The 21,048-nt window shown below is 45.7% G+C and overlaps 1 protein-coding gene across 1 annotated transcript; it reads right to left on the bottom strand.

Moving 5' to 3' along the window:
- Positions 1-3,344: 3,344 nt before the first annotated feature.
- On the bottom strand, positions 3,345-20,313 carry LOC129343860 (C-factor-like). Its single transcript, XM_055000244.1, has 6 exons — positions 20,167-20,313; positions 18,249-18,300; positions 15,202-15,392; positions 10,421-10,579; positions 7,707-7,817; positions 3,345-3,481 (listed from the first exon to the last, which is right to left on the bottom strand). Exons 1-6 carry the CDS (start codon positions 20,311-20,313, stop codon positions 3,368-3,370), a joined length of 774 nt encoding a protein of 257 aa, XP_054856219.1. The 3' UTR covers positions 3,345-3,367.
- Between the last annotated feature and the right edge of the window lie 735 nt (positions 20,314-21,048).

Below are 21,048 nucleotides of genomic sequence, written 5' to 3' on the forward strand. Positions count from 1 at the left end.
AATGCATGAGGAAGAAAATAGGTGCAGACACATGAAACTTCTCTCAAATCATGATCAAGGTTTTTTTTTAAAATAACAAACTCTGTTCTTTCCAGCCAGCAGTATTTCTTATAGGAATGCCACCCGAAGACTTGCTTCTATTCCAGCAAGGCATGATCGGAATGTAATCAGAGACCAGCTGAGTTGCAGTTGGGTTTATATTTACCCGTGGAATCCTACTTCGCACAAGGAACTAGGGTTGCCAACCTCCAGGTGGGTCGTGGAGATCTCTAGAGTACAGAGATCAGTTCCCCTGGAGAAAATGGTGGCATGGAGGGTGGACTATAGGACATTATATCCCATTGAGGTCCCTCCCCTCCCCTCTGGAGCTGGCAAACCTACAAGGAACAGTTATTCCCTGGTTCAAGATAGAACCACCCCCCTGGCACAAGCAACTTGTCCAAATGAGCCATTCAGGTATCAGTGGGTCAGAACCAGATGACATTTTTCATGAGCAGAACAAACCTTTCTGCCTCTTCCCTCCCCCTGCAGCCCCCTGATCTCCATAAAATATTACTCTTGGGGTTTAGAAGACCTTGAAGAATGACATGATGGTGGACCTGCTTTGGGAAGGGGCAATTGGTGGAAATTACCAGCTTAGTCTGCATCTAACCCAATGTGGATGATGAGATTTTTATTGCAAGACATACCCACGACTGAAGTTCAGACAGACAGGAGAAGCCTTCCTTGTTTCGGAGGCAAGTCAAGGCTCACTTGCAGGGAAGACATAGGAAGTCCTGTGTTTGGCTGTCCACAAGGTTGTGAGCACAAACAATATCTAACAATAAACAGTAGGATCCTTGTATGCTTACACCTCACTGCTTATTTCTATATCATAAATGTCTGGGATGAATCTTTTTTTTTTTTAACTGAACGAGTCCTGTTTTCCTCTCTTCTGTTTTTTGAATTGGTGGATCACATGGTTTTTATCCCACTTTACTGAAATTTTCATTAATCTCTTCCCTGTTTTTTCCATTTCTGTTTGTATTTTCTTTTTACTTGACTGTGAGGTAGAAAGCTAGAACTTCCTTTTAAAACTTGCATTTGGTGTCCAAAAGCCACAGGTGCTTTGCAAAAATTTTTACACTTGCAAAAATGATCACAAAATGCATGCTAGCTAAGAAGACTGCCTAAGAAGACTGGGGCGGGGGAAGGAGACATTATACATCTGACAGTTGCTGAAGAGAGATTTTTTTTTTTTGAAAAATTTTTATTGGGTTAGGATCAATTATTTTCACATTACAATCAATTCTCCCATTTTCCAATTTCTAACCCCCTCCCTTTCCCCCCCTTTTTGTTGACTTCCAACAGTTTTCCAACCCTTTGTCCCTTTTCCCTTACTCCTTTTAAATTCCTCTATCTAACAAATGTATATTCTCCCTCTATTCTAAGCAATACTTCTTTAACTATTTTTAAAGCTCTGTACCCTAACTATGAGTCCTTATTTCCATATTGGACAAACAATTTATCCCATTTTTCATAATTCAAATTTCAAATATTTCTATAGATCATAAACCATATAAATCATACATTCATATAAATCAAACAATTTGACTTATACTCTATGTGTTACTCATTCTATCTTCTTCTTTCTGTTTTAGTTATATTTAATTACATTAGTATTTCTATTCCCCTTCAATAATAGATCTATATTACTGTCATTATATAATCAATCAACTTAACTCATATATATCTTCAGATAAACATATTCAATTTGGTACATTATACAAGTCTTACCAGAAAGAAAATATTATTAATTAATCAGTCCTTATAGTTAACCCTTATGGTTAGTTATTTTCTATCGATATTCTATTTGTTAATCTATATATATCAATCTATTAACCTAACTGCTTAGAGATTCACGTTTATCTCTTCTCCCCCCCGGTAAAGTCACCCCCCTCTACATTTTATTATACTTCAATAGTTCTTAAACTGCCACAGTTCTCCTCCCACCTCCCATTTCTTCTCCAAATATTGTTTCAGCTTCTCCCAGTCTGTGTTAAACTGCCCTGAGTCCAGATTTCTCAGTTTTCTTGTCATCTTGTCCATTTCTGCCATGTACAGCAATTTGTGTATCCAATCTTCAATAGTTGGCACTTCTTGTACTTTCCATTTTTGCGCATACAAAAGTCTGGCTGCTGCCGTCATGTAAAATATCAACGTCCTATAATGAGCTGGAATTCCCTCCATTCCCAAGTTTAGTAGCAGGAGTTCTGGGTTCTTATTTACTTGAAATTGCAAAATTTCACTCATTTCTCTTATTATTTCCCCCCAGTACTGCCTAGCTACCTCACACGACCACCACATATGATAGAGGGAGCCCTCATGCTTCCTGCATTTCCAGCATTTATTAGAAGTGTTCAAATTCCCTAGCGCATGCTGAAGAGAGATTTTGATCAGTTGCTTCCACCAGTAGGAGATCTCTGGGGAGAGGAGGCCAGCCTTACATACTCCTTATTAGCAGGGGAAATTCATTGCAACCCTTGGAAATCAGCCAGCTCAAGCAAGAGACAGACTCCTTCATAGCCGATAGAACAGCTAGATTTGAGTCCAGTAGCACCTGAAAGACCAACAAGATTTTCTTGAGAGTCAAAGCTCCCTTCGTCAAATACAAGTAGGAATGGAGATCCCTGAGCCCTTATATCCCAGTCAGCAAGTAAGAGGGGTGTTACAAAGAGGGGAGCTGGGCTGTAAAATTGCAATGCAAAATGTCATCAGTTTGATTAGAACAGGGGAGAAATGCTTGGTGGTAGGCAATACAGAAAATTAGCATCTGTGGTGAGAAAAGAATCCCATGTCTTTATTCAGCCCTGGAGGGTCCATTGATCTGAATCTGTGAATGAACTCAAGTTCAGCAGTCTTTCATTGTTATCTCTGGAAGCTTCCTAGCTAGTAGTTCTCTGTGTAAGCAAACAGCTCAGCCTGTGCTCCTAACTCATGAATAGACTGCTGCTGCTTATTATGGATGGCACGCTCTGTATGAGCGGCAAAACATGCTGGGACACAGGAGAACAAGAAGGGACAGCTTTCTCCTTCAGCTCCTGGAAAGCATCCACATGATGCCGGAACTGGTTTTAGGAAGGGAAACTGGAAAGAGGCATCTGCTTACATATTCCCCTTTTCTTCCAAGGAGCTCTGTGTAAATCAAAAGCTTGCAACTCTGTTGCCACCAGAGACTGGTTCAATGAAAGCTATCAAGTTCAATGAAAGCTATCAGACGAATTCAAAATATTGGTCAACAAAGAGGCTTAATAGCAGATTGTTCTACAGGTAGCTGTGTTTATTTTCAACGGAGCGGATGGGTTTTCATCACATGTGGCCTGGTTATTCACCAAGGAACAGTATTCCCTTCCCAGTCAAGAAAAGATCCAGTGTCTCGCTCAGTGACTGCGGAAAGTACTTTCACAATCCCTGTTGTGCTATCCTTCACTGTAGTCGGAACCTATAAAACGGGGAAAGTCATCAGTTAGAAACGCCATAGATTTTGTCTGGTGCATGCTGGCAACCCACTGCAAATCTGATCCAAGATACTCGCAAGCACGGCTTTTATTTTTTCAGAGTTCTGGCATCTTTGGGGCATTCGGGACCTGGGCTGAGATAGGAATACGTCTTGAGTACTGGCAGGGCTTTTTTTCTGGGAAAAGAGGTGGTGGAACGCAGGGGGTTGCCCTCAGAGAAAATGGTCACATGGCCGGTGGCCCCGCCCCCTGATCTCCAGACAGAGGGGAGTTTAGATTGCCCTCTGCACCGCTGAGCAGTGCCACCAGGGGGCGGGGCCACCAGCCATGTGACCATTTTCAAGAGGTTCCGGAACTCTGTTCCACTGCGTTCCAGCTGAAAAAAAGCCCTGAGTACCAATACCATTTTTTTTAAAGGAAAAAAGGACTGCCCCCAAGATAGTCCGCCTCTGAATACCAGTGCCTAGGAGGCAACATTAGGGGAAGGCCTCGGCCCCTGTGCCCTGTTGTAGACCTCTAGGGCAACCAGTTGGCCACTGTATGAGACAGGAGGCTGGACTTGACGGCCCACAGGTCTGATCCAGCAGGGCTCTTGGTGTGTTCTTGTCCTAAACAGAGTTATGCTCTTCCATTTCCATTGACGTTGCAAACTTCAGTTGCTCTGACATGCAGAGGCCAGAATTTTAACTGGGACAGGCCCCAGGGAGGGACCATAGAACACAGATCCGTCCGTTTCAAGGGCTATCTTTTGGCCTTTCAAGCGCTGCATGGCTTTTAGGGACCTGCTTAGCTGGAGGCTCCCCTGCTCCCCTATCTGCATCATGCTTGCACTGAAATGATCTGAGCAGGCTGTTCCGCAAATGCCTCACTGCGTGATCTAGTTCAAGGCCCACAGCCTTCTCGGTGGTGGCACTCAAGTTGTGGGAATAGCTATAGCTTTGTGGTAAAATACCACCGTTAAGTATATCCAGAGGAGGAAACCAGCCAGAGAGGCAGTTGGGCCTTTGGATGACCAAGGAATAAAAGAGGAATAAAAGATTGAAGAAAGATGGGGAGATGGCAGAGAAGCTCAATGAATTCTTTGCTTCTCTGTTCAGTGTGGAAATTGTGAGGTGTGTACCCAACCCTGAGCAATGATTTTCAGAGAGAAAGTCTGATGGACTGGATCAAATTAGTGGTGAGAGATGAACTTCTAGGTTTGCTGGGGAAATTAAAAACGAGTGTCTCTGGATCTTGCCGGCATATACTCATGTGTTCTTAGGGAACTCAAGGTGACATTGTTGATCAAGTTCCCAGTAAAAAGAACTTATCGCTAAAATCAGCCACTGTACCAGAAGACCGAAGAGTAGCAAATGTTACAATGATATTTAAAAGGGGGTCCAGAGGGGAACCAGAAAATTACAGGCCTATTAGTCTAATGTCTTTCCCGTGCAAATTAGTAGAAACTGTGATCAAAGACAGCATTTTTAGGCACACAGAGGAACAAAACCTGCTGAGGGGGAATCAGCATGGCTCCTACAAAGGGCAGTCCTGCCTCATCCACCATTTGGAGCTCTTTGAGAAAGTAAAAAAGCAGGTAGAAAACGGTGACCTGGTAGACATTATATACCTGGACTTCCAAAAGGCTTTTGACCAAAGACTCTTGAGTGAACTTAGCAGTCATGAAATTAGAGGTCAGGTCCTCTTGTGGATTAAAAATTGGTTAACCAAAGAGAAGGAAGGCCTAGGAATAAATGGACTGTTCTCTCAATGGAGGGAAGTAAGTAGTGGAGTCCCACAAGGATCGGTATTGAACTATTTAATTTGTTCATAGGTGACCTGGAATTGGGGGTAAGCAGTATAATGACCAAATTTGAAGATGTCACAAAATTATTCTGGATAGTGAACACAAAAGTCGACTCTGAAGAACTACAAGAGGATCTCGAGAAATTGGGTGAATGAGCACCCATGTGGAAAATGAAGTTCAGTGTAGACAAGTGTAAGGTGGTATACGTTCGAACAAAACCTCCTCCCCTCCCAGTTTTATGTACAGGCTAAAGGGATCTGAATTTGCTGAGGCAGAGAGACTCTCCACATGAGACATCTTACACAAGGACACTCAAGAGCAGAAGGCTATGTCAATTTCACCTCTCTACACAAGGTAGTTCAAAAAGACAGAGCCAGCAGAAATCACACTTCAGAGAGTTTGTTAATTTCATCTTCTCCTCCCCAAAGGGAAGGTGAAATTGGCAGAGCCTTCCTGCAGGAAAAGATGAAATTAACAAACCCTCTGAAGAGTGATCTCTGCAGGCTCTGTCTTTTTAAACTATGCTTCCTGGCTAACATTGAGTCTCCCTACACTTGAGCATCCTCATGTAAGATGTCTCGTGTAGAAAGACTGGAAAGAGACCTTGGGGTGGTAGTGAACAGCTCAATGAAAATATCAACCCAGTGCTGCAGCAGTGAAAAAGGCAAACTCTGTACTGGGGATTATTAGGAAAGGGACAAAAAATAAAACAACCATTGTTATAATGCTCCTGTATAGATCTATAATATGGCCTCATTTGGAATACTGTGCAGATCATCACACCTTAAAAAGGACATTGCAGAGCTGGAAAAAGTACTGAAGAGGGCAAGCAAGATGGTTATGGAGTTGGAACACCTGTCCTATGAGGAACGGCTGCAGAGTCTGGAACTTTTCAGTTTAGAAAAGAGACAACTAAGAGTGGAAATACATGTTACGAAGTACCTAGGGATGCTCAAGTGAACTTCATTTCACGTGTCCCCCCTCCAATTTCCCATGCATTTGCTCACACAGTCACACTTCAATTTGCTCTGTGTGAATACATTCACGCATTCGATATCAGTTCCTCCTCAACTGCTAAAAGTAGTTCAGGTTGTTTACAACTGCCAAATTCCCACTTTCCCCCCACCTCCCACAGCCATTCATTGAAATGCAGGTCTGGACACTTTCTCACACTTTAAAGAAATGCAGATTAGCAGATCAGAGGAATCTAAAGTACTAGCCCCACAGTGTCCATCCCTGAGAGTTCTCCCTGAGAAAACAGAGCTGAGACTTGGTGGCGGCGTTCATTTTCACTTGCAAATGCAATCACACAAAGGGAGCACCCTTGAAAGTGATATCCACGTATGCCAAGCAAGAGACAGCCTGCACGTGTATTGAAGACCGCCCATAAAATCTTGAATTTGAACGTCACCAGGTAATTTGCAACATGTATTTCCACTCTGGGGGGAGGGCATGAGAAAATCACTCATGGGGAAGAAAGAGTGGACAGAAAGAACGTCCCCTCCCAATATGCTAGAACTCAGGGGCTTCCAATGAAACTGATGGGCAGGAGATTCAGGACGGACAAAAGGAAAGACTTCTTTACCCAATGAGTGATTAAAATGTGGGGTTTGCTGCCAGAGGATGTAGACAAGTCCACAGTCATAGATAGCTTTAAAATGGGATTGGACAGATTTATGAAGGAGAGGTCAGTCAGTGGCTACCAGCCTTCTCTGCCTGAGACCACAGAGAGCTGCAGCCAATGACTGATGGAGCAATCAATCACCTGTCTCAGAATAAAGTAGACTGGTGCTTTCCTGTGATCTCTGTGCCTTAGGAGGTGCGCGTGGCATCCTCCCTTTTGGCCTCTAGGGGGAAGATGGGAACCATCTTATTTCAGGAGGTTTTTGGGAATTGAATTGTATTAATTTTTTTGTAAGTCCTTTCATAGGCACAAATATTCTACATGTTCTCACCTAGTCATTTTCACAGAAGATTACAGTCGTAACAACTGGAAACACAACATTAAAACAATGAAAAGAGCAGTTTTAATCCTCTTTTGTTATGGATTTTATTCTCTTTTTAAATTGTGAACAAGCAATATTGCAGTGGAAGTGAACTGGTTCTTACCTTCCGTTTGAATCCTGCCTCTTTACACTGGAGGGGGGGAGGGGGTTGATTGCCACTCACAGGTGGTAAAAAAGGGGTGTGCGTGTGAGGTTCCAGGTGTGCATGGTGAGTTTTGGTAAAGACCAGACTAGCTCTTCCGCACAAGCTCTGAGGTCTTTTGTGTTCACCACAAGCATAGACCTCCCTGCCCCTGAGAACTGCCTTGCTATGCGCACCATCTGCTGCCATTTGCTTCAGGTCAGGTCCACCCCGGAGAATTCCTCGGAGGGAGAACTGCCCAAGTACCCTGATCCCCTCCCCCAACAGTCACTTACCAGCAGAGTTCCCATGGCAGTTTTCACCCAGCCAGGGTGGACGGAAAGGCAGAGGATCCCAAACTGTTTGTACCCCAAAGACTGGCATCTGGTGAGCATATTCAGGGCAGCCTGTGGGCAAGATGTATCACGAGGAAATAAAACATTATGTGAGAGGGATGAAAACATGTTCCAGCCAGAGGTCTGGAAGCCAAGGAGTGCCCATGAGCTTATGAACTTATAAAAACAAGGGAAAAGCCACGCCATTGTCTCAAGTTCAAACAGCAATTACAGGCACTTGCTAATCGACCTGGCTGATACAATTAAATATAAAAAGTCTGCGAGGGCACCCTGCTCTGCATGCAGAAGGGCCTGGGTGGAATCCTGAGCTGGGACTGCAGGGGGCAAGGCTGGGAATCGGGTTGCCAGCTCCAAGTTGGGAAATTCCTGGAGATCTGGGGTGTGAAACCTGGAGAAACCTGGAGAAAGTGGGGTTTGGGGAGGGAAAAGACCCTTGGCATGGCATAATCCCATAGAGTCCACCCCCCAAAGTAGCCATTTTCTCCAGGTGAACTGATCTCTGTGGCCTGGAGACCAGTTGTAATTCCGGGAGATCTCCAGCCACTACCTGGAGGCTGGCAACCCTAACTGGGAAAGATGTCTGTTTGCTGACTTTCTCCCAAGCGTTCCCCCCATGGAAACACAATGCAGGGGGAGGGAGACAGTTTCCCCTTTTCTGCTGCCACACGTTCACACAATACTTCCACGTGGAGCAGCAGAAATGGGGAACTGTCTCCTCTCCACACTGTGTTTGCATGGGGAAAAAAGCTTGAGAGAAAGGCAGGAGCTGTCCCTCCCCTGGTGATAGCTTTCCAAGCCCATTTGCACTGTTTTTTTTTATAGAAGCCAACACTTAAACTGATGTGTGTCTGAGCAGAGCACAGATTGGCTCAGTGGAGAACTTGTAAAAGAAATAATGTGTAGAGTGATCCACAGGTTTCAAGAGCCACTGATGGTCTACAATGGCAGTTAAATTGTGAAAAGATCCCAAGTCTCTTCTGGAAATTAGAAGCACAGAGCCTGGGACATCCTGTATGTAACACAAGCGTTCTGCCGCTGAGCCACAGCCGCATGCTACATGTAAGCAGTGCTGATGGGTGGGAGAGGAATGGCAGGACGCTAGTGGCAAGTTCCAGCCTTCGCCCTCTTCTTTGTGACAGCCCTTCAGCACCATCAAGTCTCCACTTAGTCTTCCCTTCTCCAGGCTAAACACACCCGGTGCCTTCATCCTTTCCGTGTAGCACTTGTTTTCCAAACCACCACCCCCAACCATTTTTTGCTACCTTCTTCTGAACCATTCCATTTTGTCTGTGTCCTTCTTAAATTGCGGCGCCCGGAACTGGACACATTTGAGGTCTGACGAGGGTGGAATGGAGTGGAACTATTACTTCTTGTGACTTGGATGCCACGCTTCTGCTAATGCAGCCTAAAATCCCACTTGCCGTTTCCTCCAGGCACATCATGCCACTAACTTGTGATCATCTTATGACCCACTGCCATCCCCACCTCCTTTCCTCGTGCCCTTCTGCCAAGCAGGTATTCGGCCTCCTACACCTGCAGTTCCAAGACTGGGGCTGGCTGTCACAGAAGTCATGAAGCTGCCTTATACTGTGTCGGATCACTGGTCCATTAAGGCCGGTATTGTCTACTCATTCCGGCAGCAGCTCTCTAGAATCTCCGGTAAGAGCTCTTCACATCACCTACTGCCTGCTTCTTTTAACTGGAGATGCCGGGGATTGACCTTGGCACCTTCTGCATGCCAAACAGAGGCTCTTCCGCTGAGCCACAGCCTCTCCCTAAATTCCTTACCTATCCATGTTAAATGGCTGAAAACAACAATGTTGTGGGCTTGAAACTTATGACAATGGTTTAGTGGGTAGAGGGGAATGCTCTGGGAAGGGTCGCATGACCTTAATCTTGGAGAGGTGACATCCTATGCTAAAGGGCTGAAACCCATGCCTTCACAGGGCTTAAACCAGCACCACTTGGTTGGGGTGGTGGGGGGATGAGTTCTTAGAGGGGTCTGATCCCCCCCCAAGGGGCCAATCTTGGACAAGTGTACTTTGAAGAAGAGCCAGAACATGCCACAGACTCAAAACCCATTCCTATGGGTCAGCTCACTTCGGACATGTACCCGGCTCACCTCACTTCCAACGAAAGGGCCACAAAGTCCCCTGGTCATACATCATTTCCTCCTAAGGGAGGAAAGGAATTCTGGGACAAAGGGCATAAAATGGAATGCCCCGTAAATGGGGAGGGTCACCCGTCACTTTTGCTGAAATCTCAGTTTTGATCCAAAGTAACCACTTATTCTTCTCTGCCATTTCATCATTTATTGATTTTAGTTACGGCCATTTTTGAATTTGTTTTGATTTTATAATGTTTTCCTCTTTTATTTTAAATTATAAATGATAAAGCACTCAGAGCATCTTGTGGACGGTGCAGTTAATAAACACGTCAACGAAATAAATACAGAGGCAGAGTCCTGCTTTTTCTCTCGGACACGCCAAATAGGCTTCAATCAATATCCTACATAAAAGTGCCTTATAACACAAACGAGCTAATTAAGTCACAAAATGTTGTATAAACTGGTGCAGCCTGTTATTTGTCATGTTAATGAAGTTATTCCACATATTAATGGAAAGTCCTGTTCTGTTCAGCACTGATGCCCATACCTTGCTACAACGGTAGGAGATGACTTGTGAGAGATGCCAACCAGCCATTTTCTCGATGGAGCCGAAGTCGCTGGAGATGTTGATAATGGCAGCTTTGCTACAGCTTAGCCCATCCACAGGGCTTCTGAGGGCAGCAGTCTTCAGCAAGGGCAGGAACGCCTCGGGAGAATCCCAACCAGTCTCTGTTAGACCGAAACGTTCCCCTGACTAGCAGCCCGCCTGCAAACCCTGTTACTCTAAATGAGGGGTCTCCATGTGAATTGGGGGGAATTGGAATACAAGGAGAAGCAGTGAGAGCGGATAACTAGCAGAATCTCCACCATACACCAGGATGGTTTCCTTAGAGAACTCTCTGAAAGAACCAGGCAGGTGTTCAACAGGAATGGTTCTATCAAAGGGGCAGTAAGAGCAAACACACATGCAGGGCTTCCCTTGGGCTTGATCCAGAAACTGCAGCTGGTTCAGAATGCAGCTGCACGGGTGGTGGCCAGAGCACCAATCATGGCTCATGTAACACCTATCCTCCGTCAGCTGCACTGGTTACCGGTTGAGTACCAGGTCCGGTTCAAGGTTTTGGTGTTGACCTATAAAGCCCTATGTGGACTGGGCCCATCATACCTTCGGGACCGCCTCTCCCCATATGTTCCCCAAAGGTCGCTTCGATCAGCCACTAAGCACTTGCTGGTGGTCCCTGGCCCCAGGGAGGTCCGCCTGGCCTCTACCAGAGCCAGGGCCTTTTTGGTCCTGGCTCCAACCTGGTGGAACTCTCTGTCTGGGGAAACTAGGGCCCGGCAGGATTTGCTATCTTTCCGCTGGGCCTGCAAGACGGAGATGTTCTGCCAGGCATTTGGTGGGGGCTAGGCTGTCCTCTTGCCAGCCATACCGCTGAAGACCTTCCACCACCCATGCAGGAAAATGCTGTATTTTAATATTTGATACCCGCCAATTTTAATTGTTTTGATATGTTTTAATGTTTTTATAATGTTTTTACTGTTTTAAACTGTTGTTAAACCACCCTGAGCCCATCTGACGGGGAGGGAGGTCTAGAAATGTGATAAAACAAATAAACAAACAAATAAACAAACACACAACGTATGCAAAGGGCTAGCGCGCCCATAGAGGCCAGGTAGGCGGTGGCCTCAGGTGCAAGGGCCCTGGAGAGGTGCCGGAGGGGGTGTCGGGGGCAGCCAGCCAGCCCTGTGCCGCTACCGCCGCCGCCGCCACACGCCCCCAGCTGGGCGCAGCAGCCACAAGCTGCTGCCGGGGCAGCTTGCGGAGCATGGAGCTGCCTCCGCCCACCACCCCAGCCATCCACCGGCGAATGCCCTGGCTTGTGCTGCACGATGACGTCATTGCGCGATGACGTCATTGTGCATTCCGTGGCATGCGCGCGCTGTGTGTGTGCGGGAGGGGGGTTGCCACAGGTGCCAGAGACCCTGGCACCAGCAGTGCGTATGCACAGAGCTAACAAGAATACTGGAAGGAGAGAGATTCAGGGTTGGATGATATTTACCAGTGTAGGAGACAGAAGATGTCAGTAGTGAGTAGTGGCTGAGTGACCAGCACTTCGCAGCAAGAGGAAGGAGAAGGCTCAGGCATGTGCCTTAGGATAGGCACAGGGTCCCAGGAATACACACACAGAGTTATGGCTGGGCAGGCCAAATATACTGTAAAATGCCTCCTGGGGCAGGATTGTGTCTTCTGCCCGCAAAACAACAGCTTAATGTCTGTCCTTGGAGGTGAGACAATAAAAAGGGGAAGGGCTTGATTAAACGTTCCTGGGTGTTACTAAAGGTAATAAAAGTGATTGATGACTTGCAATTGTTGGGTGGGAAGGACTATCAGATGCCTGAGTAGCCTTGACTAGGAAGGTGAGTGAGGGAAGATCGGAAGGGTGAGGAGGAGATTAACTCAGGAACTCCTGGGAGACCTCTTGAGTCTTACATCTTTGCAGATCTCCGGGGTGTGGGGCTGCTAGCCAGTCCTGCCTTGTGACTTACGTTCCAGTGATTTTCCCTTCCAGCCAGATCGGGAACTGTTCTGCCTAGCTAGGTAACAAGCCATGTGCTTGAAGCACATGAGGAGAGGGGTTTATGACATAGCCATATTCATAATAATATTAATGATGATGACGACAACAACAACGACGACTGATATACCGCTCTTCTAGATAGATTAGTGCCTCACCCAGAGCGATGAAGAAGTTAGTGTTAAGTTGGTTTGGTGGATTACTATGTAATCTGCCTTGAGTCTCAGTGAGAAAGGTGGACTATAAATGACATACATACATACATACATACATACATACATACATACATACATACATACATACATACAGAAAGAGAATGAAAAAATGTAATCATACAGCATAAGACCACCAACAAATACTTGAACACCCAATTTAAAATCCATTTCAGGGATTGTAAGGGGAAGTAGAAATACTGGCAGAGGAGAAAGAGGGAGGCAAAGCTGGGTTCTGAAAAGGAATGGCTAAGGTGTGGGGGTGAGGAAAAAGTACAGGATGAGTTCTTGACAAAGTGAAGATGCAGACAGCTGAAATTAATGTCCTGTTTCTTGCATGTGCCACTTAGCTGCCTCGTATCTTACCACTACTAGGACAGCAGTTCACCGTTAGAATTTTGTAACCATTTTGGGTACCTATTTCCCCCTTTGCCTGTTGGTGTGTACGTGTCAACTTTAAAATTTTTAAAACCTCCTTTTGTAAAGTCAATCACTTCTGCCCTGAGAATTTAATGGCTTCTGGCTTAGTGGAAAAATGAGCAAAAATGAGGTGCATGTGGTTTAAGTTTTGGGTGACTACTAGAGCATCACTCCCTGACGTGATGACATCCCTTCTGGTTGGGTGCCGGAAGCAGCATCGTGTGCTGGTGCGCCTGTCCACACTAAGGTTGCCAACCTTCAGGTGGAGCATGAAGGTCTCCTGGAATTACACATGGGCCGTTTTCACATGGCTGTTAATGCCTCTGGGAAATCACGCAAAACTTGCAGCACGACGGCGTCTTCATAGCACGATTTCCCAGTTAATGGCGCAAGGACGTCAGAAATCGCACCATTAAACGGGAAATCATGCTATTAAGACGCTGTCGTGCCGTGAGTTTTGCAAGATTTCCCAGAGGCTTTAGCCATGTGAAAACGGCCCTGATCTCCAGACTACTACGATCAGTTCCCCTGCAGAAAATGGCTGCTTTGGAGGGAGGAATCTATGGCATTATGCCCTGCTGAGCCGCTTCTCCTTCCCAAACGCTGCCCTCCTCAGGCACCAAACCCCTCAAATCTCCAGGTCTTTCCCCACCTGGAGTTGGCAATCCGAGTCCACACAACCCAATTCCTCAAGGGGCTTGCCAGCTGTGCCTGTCTACCCTATTCAGGCTTCAGAGTATGCCCTGACCTTGCTATACGCAATGTGAATCGGTGAAACAGGATCGTAGGGTTTCTCAGGCCTTGTATACCAAATGGCTGGTGGTAACAGTGGAGGGCTCCAGGCTGACGTCCCGTCCTGAGACTCACAGTGCAATCCTAAGGTGAGTTGCACTCGCACCAGCCACGGACGTCACTGGATTTAAGGGGATGCACCTCTGCTTAGGACTGTGCTATGGGTCCCTGAGTCTATCCTTTTGTGTCCAGGGCTGAGCTTAATGGGAAGTGTGCTAGTTCCTCTTATTTCAAAAAATTGTCCTTATTTAACAGTATGCCAAAGTCTTCTCTTCCGTCAACATTTCAGCAGTGAAACAGCACATACTTTTGGTAACTGGCTATTGTGGGCCCCTCCTGCCACCCAGAGTAGCCTTCAGCTGGATGACCTGAGGTTCAGCTCTTGGGCAGATGGCCAGCATGTGTAGCCAAGAGCAATCTGCACCCATCTACCAAACCTGGCGGCGGCTGCTCCGGGAGGCAACCGGGGCTGGAGTCACAGCACCCCCAGTGGTGGGAAAGAGTCACTGCAAGATGGGGACACCAAGCTGCAGCTGCTCCAGTCAGTGGAGGGGGGGCACACTAATAACTGTATTCTTTCTTTCTTTAGAGCATTTTAACCTGCTTTTCTATATATTTGTTTATTTACTTCATTTAATGGGGACACAAAGTAGCTTACATCATTCCTCTCTCTCTTATTTTATCCTCCCAGCAATCCTGTGAGGCAGGTTAGGCTGAGAGAAAGTGTGACTAGCGCAAATGAGACTCCATGAGAGAGTATGGATTCGAACCTGGGTCTCCAAGATTTTAGTCTTGCATTCTAACCCCTAGCTCTGACCTCGACAGCCCAGGACAGCCTGATCTCACCAGGTCACAGAAGCTAAGGAGGTTGGCCTTGGATTCGGATTGGATGGGAGACCTCCAACGAAGACCAGGATTGCATATGCAGGCCATGGCAACCTTTGTTAGTCACTTGTTAGTCACACTACCTTTGTTAGTCACTTGCTATGAAAAACACACTGGGGGTGGGTGGGTCGCCCTAAGTGAGCTATGACTTGAGGGCAGGATTTCATTTCACTCTAACCACTATACCACACTGGTTCTCAATAACATAAAATAAAATTTAAATAAAATTTGAATTAAATAAAATTTAAGAGTACAAGAGCACTAGAGTACAGTCCACTAGAATAGCGCTAGGGTCACCAGCCCCACAGCCACCCCATGATGAGTTCCTGTCTCACCCTATGGTTGCCACATTATTCTCAGGGTTGCTGAATTCTGCACGCATATCAACATTCTTTCCCTGCTTCATCCTCTCATTTTGTAAGGCTTTGGGAGAAGCTTCTCACCTGGCTGACTTGCAAGGTCCCGATAGTGTTCGTCTTGTACAGGCATGCCATATTCTCCATCGTCTCATTGGCCAAGATGGTGAATTTGACCAAAATGCCGGCATTGTTGATGAGGAGAGTCAGCCCGTTCTCTTTCACGTGCTCTTCTACCTTCTTCACAGCAGCCTCTATGCTCTTCAGATCTCGGATATCTACTTGGAGAGAAGGGAAAGAGATCAGGCAGCCTTCCTCTGCGGCACAAGCAAACCGTCCTAGCATTGGTTTTCACTGGGGTTAACTGCATCTGCATATGGAGGTTCACTTTACTTACTAATATCTGTCTACCCCCCTTCAATATCATCTGTGCTCATGGCCATCACACCTACATCATCCACTAACTGTGAATTCCTCAATGTAAAGACTCAATTCAAAAAGTACTTCCTTTTTCCCATCCCAAATCTATTGCCCATCAACACCATTGAGTGCACCTGAGCTCTAGTATTATGGGAGAGGAAGCTCCCTCTGTCCACTTTCTCTGTCTCATGAATAACTTTATAAATCTCTACCATGTCCCCACGGCTGTCTTTTTTCTAAACTAAAAAATTCCAGACTCTTTGGATAGCTGCACTCTAGGAGGACATTTACCTTGACCTGGATAGCCCAGATGAGCCTGATCTTGTCAGATCTCAGAAGCTAAGCAGGGGCAGCCTTGGTTAGTACATGGATGGGAGACCTCCAATGAAGATGAGGGTTGCAGAGGCAGGCAATGGCAAACCGCCTCTGATAGTTTCTTGCCATGAAAACCCCACCAGGGGTCGTCATAAGTCAACTCTGACTTGAGGGCACCACACACACACATGAGTATATTTACATTTTATGCGCTATATCCATATTTATTGGTTCATATCCAGTTCTGTGTCTATTTATACTGTCATATTGCTGATTCACTTCATCTAATCTACTGCTTTTACTTGGCTTCCTGGTGTGTGTGTGTGTGTGTGCGTGCATGCACATGCTTGCCATGTTTTTCCAGAGGACTTCCTCCCTTTCTTTACTTGTGCGAATCAACTGATCATTAACAGGCATGTAATTGAAGTCTTATTTCAGTGGATTGTTTCTCTACACTCATTACAAAACAGCTGTGACTTGTTCATCCTTCTGAAGCTGGGGGGCTGGAGGAGAAAGGGGGTACTGGTACATTCAATCCATTTGGGGCGTTTACTCCACACCTTCCCTATTATCTTCTCGCAACCAAAGGAAGTTGAAAGTGCATTTTAGTGCATGCATGTGCATATACTAACAAACATTTCAAATACATTCCTGACACCTTCCACCCCCATGAAACACACACAAAATAGCGACAAATTAGGAGGAGCATTTTGCTAGGGACACAAAACTTGCACAGTCCCTGGTTGCTAGGGACTATTGGGGTGTATGCAGCCAGGCCCCTACAACCTGGTAATTTTCTGCAGGGAGGGAAAGAGCAGCCCAACACTATCCCGTCTCACGCAAGATGTGTTTGGGCTTTGCGTGGCAAAAAAAAAAGTTCCCATCCAAAGCCCAAGTGATTCCTGCCACAGGAGGGGAGCCAAAAGGTTGGAGCAGATGGTGCATGCAGGATCAGACCTTAACATCATAACCTACAAAATCTGCCCCCCCTCGCTTTGAAATTTTGTAACCTGATGAAGATTTCTAGTGACCTCCAAAGCTTGCACCATGCTTTGTGCCAATTTGGTGGGTCCTAATAAAAGGCATGACACACATTTTCTGTTTGTTTTAGTTATGCGGCCTTTCGTAGCACTAAGCACTAATGAAAACAGGTATGACTTGGGAAGCACACACCCTTCCAGAATATCTGACCCAGTGCTTGTGGGGTAGTGGTGTAGCGGAGGGCTCTTTTTCTGTTTGGCTTGTAGAGACGGTTCCCCCCTACAGAAAGAGGCTTTAGGTCAGCCTCTGGTCTGGCCTCGCTCTCTCCTATCACAGATGCTCTCCACTAAAGAGAAGGCAGGGCCAGACCCAAGCCACCCTTTTCTCCTACTATTATACATTTTAGAAGTGAAAATAGCACAAAGTCTTGCTGCCCCTTCAAGCAACAGTTCTCAGACTGGATTGGGACCCAAAGATGGGTCTGTAACTTTCTCACCGATGGGTTACAAAGTCAGGAGGGAGGAGGAGGAGGCAGAAGAGGGTGAGGCTGTAGGAGACTCAATGAGAAATTTAGGTTTGCCTCAGCATATTGTGTGAGATGGTCATGAAATACAGCCTGTTGCTCAGCGGATGCAGCTTGTTCAGTGCCAGCTGATGTGAACTTCTTGCGAGGAAGGGGAAAGCATCGTGCGATGACCTTGCAAGTGGGTCCTGAAAACTATGTGAGCTTAGAAAGGGTCCCACTTCAAAAAGGTTGACAGCCACTGCCTTAAAGACTAGCAAATGCATTGTAGTCTAAGCCTTCATGAGCTAGACCCTCTTTGTCAGAAGGGCTCTTCTCCAGTCCCTCCCCAGGAAGCAACACCTTTGCCAAGGATGCTGTGTTGCAGGGAAAGGAAACACTCTGGGAGCGCTTGAAATGATGGACTGACGTTTGTTCCAATTAGTCATAGTTGTACTTGCATGTTATCAGTTGCTTGCTCTTTATTTTTGTTATCTCGTTTGATCAGAAATTGTTTCTGAAAAGCAGGGCATCAGTGCTTCCAATCAATACAATTAAATGCATGTCCTAGAAGGGCATGTTTGGGTAGGTGGTTGATTGCTGGGTGGTGAAATGGTTATCTGTCTACTTTGTATGGCACACGCAATCCACAAAGGTTCGCACAATCATCCTGCAGCCAATTTGTGGTGGTTTTGCAACCATGGAGTGAGGTGAACAGCAGTAGGGCATCAACACCTCCTGTGGTCTCATTAATCCATCCCGCCTGCATGTTGTGTCAGGCCTACTGTGGTGCTCACCATGAAACAGTGGCACTGAAGAGAACACGAGGAGAATTCCTAAGGAAAACCTGCCCCGTTTTTTCACTCGTCTAGCAGCTTCACAAAGTATCACTGGGACAGAAAGAAGAAACACGTACCCAGCTGCAGCACAACAAGGTTTGGATGACACAGAGCCAGCCTCCTTAATTTCTGGAAAGAAACAACAGCATCAGCATTTGGGAGCTCCTAAAAGCTCATTGCAAAGAGACCAACAGCTCATATCCCAGGAGTGGCTGAAATGCAAGCCTTTTAGAATCGGCACAGCCAGACCAAGAAATGCTTGCTTGTGAAATGTGTTTGGCAGTTTGGTCACCCTAACAACACCATGCAAATTGCTTCTTTCACTTCTCGCCCTTAAAAAAATTCTGTGCTTTTCCTTTCTTACCCAGCATCCAAAAGCAGCTGTTTTTCCCACCCCTAGCTTTGTCCACTTTTCTTGGCTCCTCCGCTTTGGGGTCCCCCCAGATGATGCTGACTCTGCAACCCATTGTGTTTCCTCCCGTATTTTCCCCATCAATCACCTGCCTAGTATCAGCTGACCTTGTTGCTAGCCAGACTCAACTATTCAGTGGGCAAGGCATTAAGGCACTCCTACCTCGGTTGCCTGTTCTCTAAGGGAAGGGGATCACAGGTTCAAACTTGGGTGTATTTATGTGATGTCACCTCTAGGTGGAAAGACAATGGACATGATGTCCCTTCTGAGTGACACTCTAGGAATCCCCCACCCTCTGGTCTCCACGCTCCTTACCATAGAGTTTGGTCTTTACCATAGAGACTGAGGAAAATTCCTAGAGTATCATTATCAACGTCAATCCCTCCCCATATTTTCTCCTGCTCCTCAAATTGAGGGTGGGAGACTGAGAACAAGGAAGGGAAATATTCTTTAAAACAGCCAAGTGGATGTTGCCAAACTAACTATTGCTGTAGTTTGGAAAAACCCCAAATCTCCATCTATCACTTTATGGCATAAAAAAATTGGAACCACTATTTCATGAAGATCACTGAACAAATTTCTCATACCAACCCGGTTCATTATCATTCAAGCATTCTACAAATTTGGTTTCCAATTTTGGAGTATATGGCTAATCTGAGTTTAAATCCAGGTAAATCATATGCATTTGATCCCTTTATCTTATAAACTTGAAAACATATTACTGTAATATTATCATCTTATCTGGTTTCTACAAATCTACTCTTTACAGTTAATGTCATTGATTATATGTATTTAATTTGTTATGTTAAGATACATAATCTACTCAATGTTTCAAAGTTGTTCATTGTTAAAGGTCGTAAGTTGTATTTTCATAATTCAATAAAAATTAAAAATAATATGTAAAAAAAAATACAAGTCAGAAGATTTGCACTGCCATCCTAAGACGAGTTATCTCCCTCTAAGCCTATTAACTTCAACGGACTTAGAACTGTGTAACTCTTCTTAGGATTGTACTATTAGACATCTTAACAGAAGCTGTTACTTCACTGTGAGAAATATAAATGAAGTAAAACAAATAAACAAACTTGTAATACAAACCTTTTGGCCTTACTGGATGGGGTGTAATGACACAATCACCCTTCAGGGAAAAAATGTAGCCATGGTTTGCAACTCAGTTCATTTAGCCCAGGATTCAAATAACTTACTTTAACTGTGTCTCAATGAAATATTTTTTTAAAAAAGCAGATTAGCCACCACATTTTTGCTATAACGATCCTGAACTGCTTTTGAAATCCCTCCCCCCCATTTCAAAAATGGTTTTGCTGTTTGAGAAAACAAGGCCCAAATCACTACCACCCCTTCCAAGAATACAGAACTGGTTGCACCATTCTTTGGCTTCTGGCCTCATTCTGTGTCTAAATCACCTCACATTTTAGACCAAGTTCAGCTTCATGTGTGAGGTGATTTTTTAAAGTTACTTTGAAAGACAGTTCTTTGTAAGTTGAAAGCTCGTTCCTGCCCTAATGCTGACTGGATATGGCTATTTTTCCCCTCCGCACATCTTCTGGCTGGACCAGTCTTACCTTCCCATAAAAACCTTCAAGGTCCAGGCTGGTGGCAAAGACCCATTCTGGTGGGTTCTGCTTCTCCAGGAACCGCGTGACAAGGCCCAGCCCGACTCCCCGATCAGAGCCAGTCACCAGGACACTCCGGACACAAAACGACTCCATGGTCTACTTCAGCCAGCCTAGCACCTGGTTTCTGGTATAGCCCCAAAAATGTCTGTGACTTTTTAAACCTAAGCCATGCAATATTTGCTGTGAACATTCCCAGAAAGCGTCTTTCTTAATGATTCTTCATGAATCATGAAGTGAGACTTCACATTTAATAGGGAAGCTGTTCAAAGGAGCTGGATTCAGGGTGCTTCAGAAATCAAGTCTGGTCTGTCCAAAGGACAGCAGGAATCAAAACAGGTTATTGCAGGGCAGCCCTGGCAACAAGCCAGACCATTTTGCTCATCTCGCATGGCCAGGTCTTTACCCAAGCAACCCCCTGAACCAGCAGCTCAGCCGGGAACGACGTATGGGAGAAGACACACGGTAGAGATGGCTTATGCTAATCTTTGCCTTCCAGACCCATGCAGCTACCAGCCAGGTCCAAGATGAATGCCTGAGGTACCCCCCAGTGCCTTGTCCCCTGGTGTGTCTGGCCAAGAAGAACCTTCTCAACTAGTCTCTAATCCCCCTTTTCTAGGTAAAGTGTTTGAGTGAGCAGCAGCAGACCAACTCCAGGTCTTCTTGGATAATTCTGGATCCTTTTCCTTCTGTTTTCAGGCCAGGCTACGGAACAGAGACTGCACTGGTGGCTCTAGTGGATAACATCTGTCTGAATATAGAGCAAAGCTATGCTTCCTTGTTGCTCTTTCTGGCTCATCCTGCGGCCTTTGATACGGTAGATCATGCCTT

This window comes from Eublepharis macularius, chromosome 16, assembly GCF_028583425.1.
Source record: "Eublepharis macularius isolate TG4126 chromosome 16, MPM_Emac_v1.0, whole genome shotgun sequence".
Classification (NCBI taxonomy): Eukaryota; Metazoa; Chordata; class Lepidosauria; order Squamata; family Eublepharidae; genus Eublepharis; species Eublepharis macularius.

Coding starts and splice junctions, on each gene's coding strand:
- LOC129343860 (XM_055000244.1), bottom strand. CDS start 20,313: ATGGAGTCGTTTTGTGTCCGGAGTGTCCTGGTGACTGGCTCTGATCGG. Junction 10,580..15,201: donor GGACCTTGCAAGTCAGCCAG/GTGAGAAGCTTC, acceptor GATTCTCCCGAG/GCGTTCCTGCCCTTGCTGAA. Junction 3,482..7,706: donor CTGCCATGGGAACTCTGCTG/GTAAGTGACTGT, acceptor CCCGTTTTATAG/GTTCCGACTACAGTGAAGGA.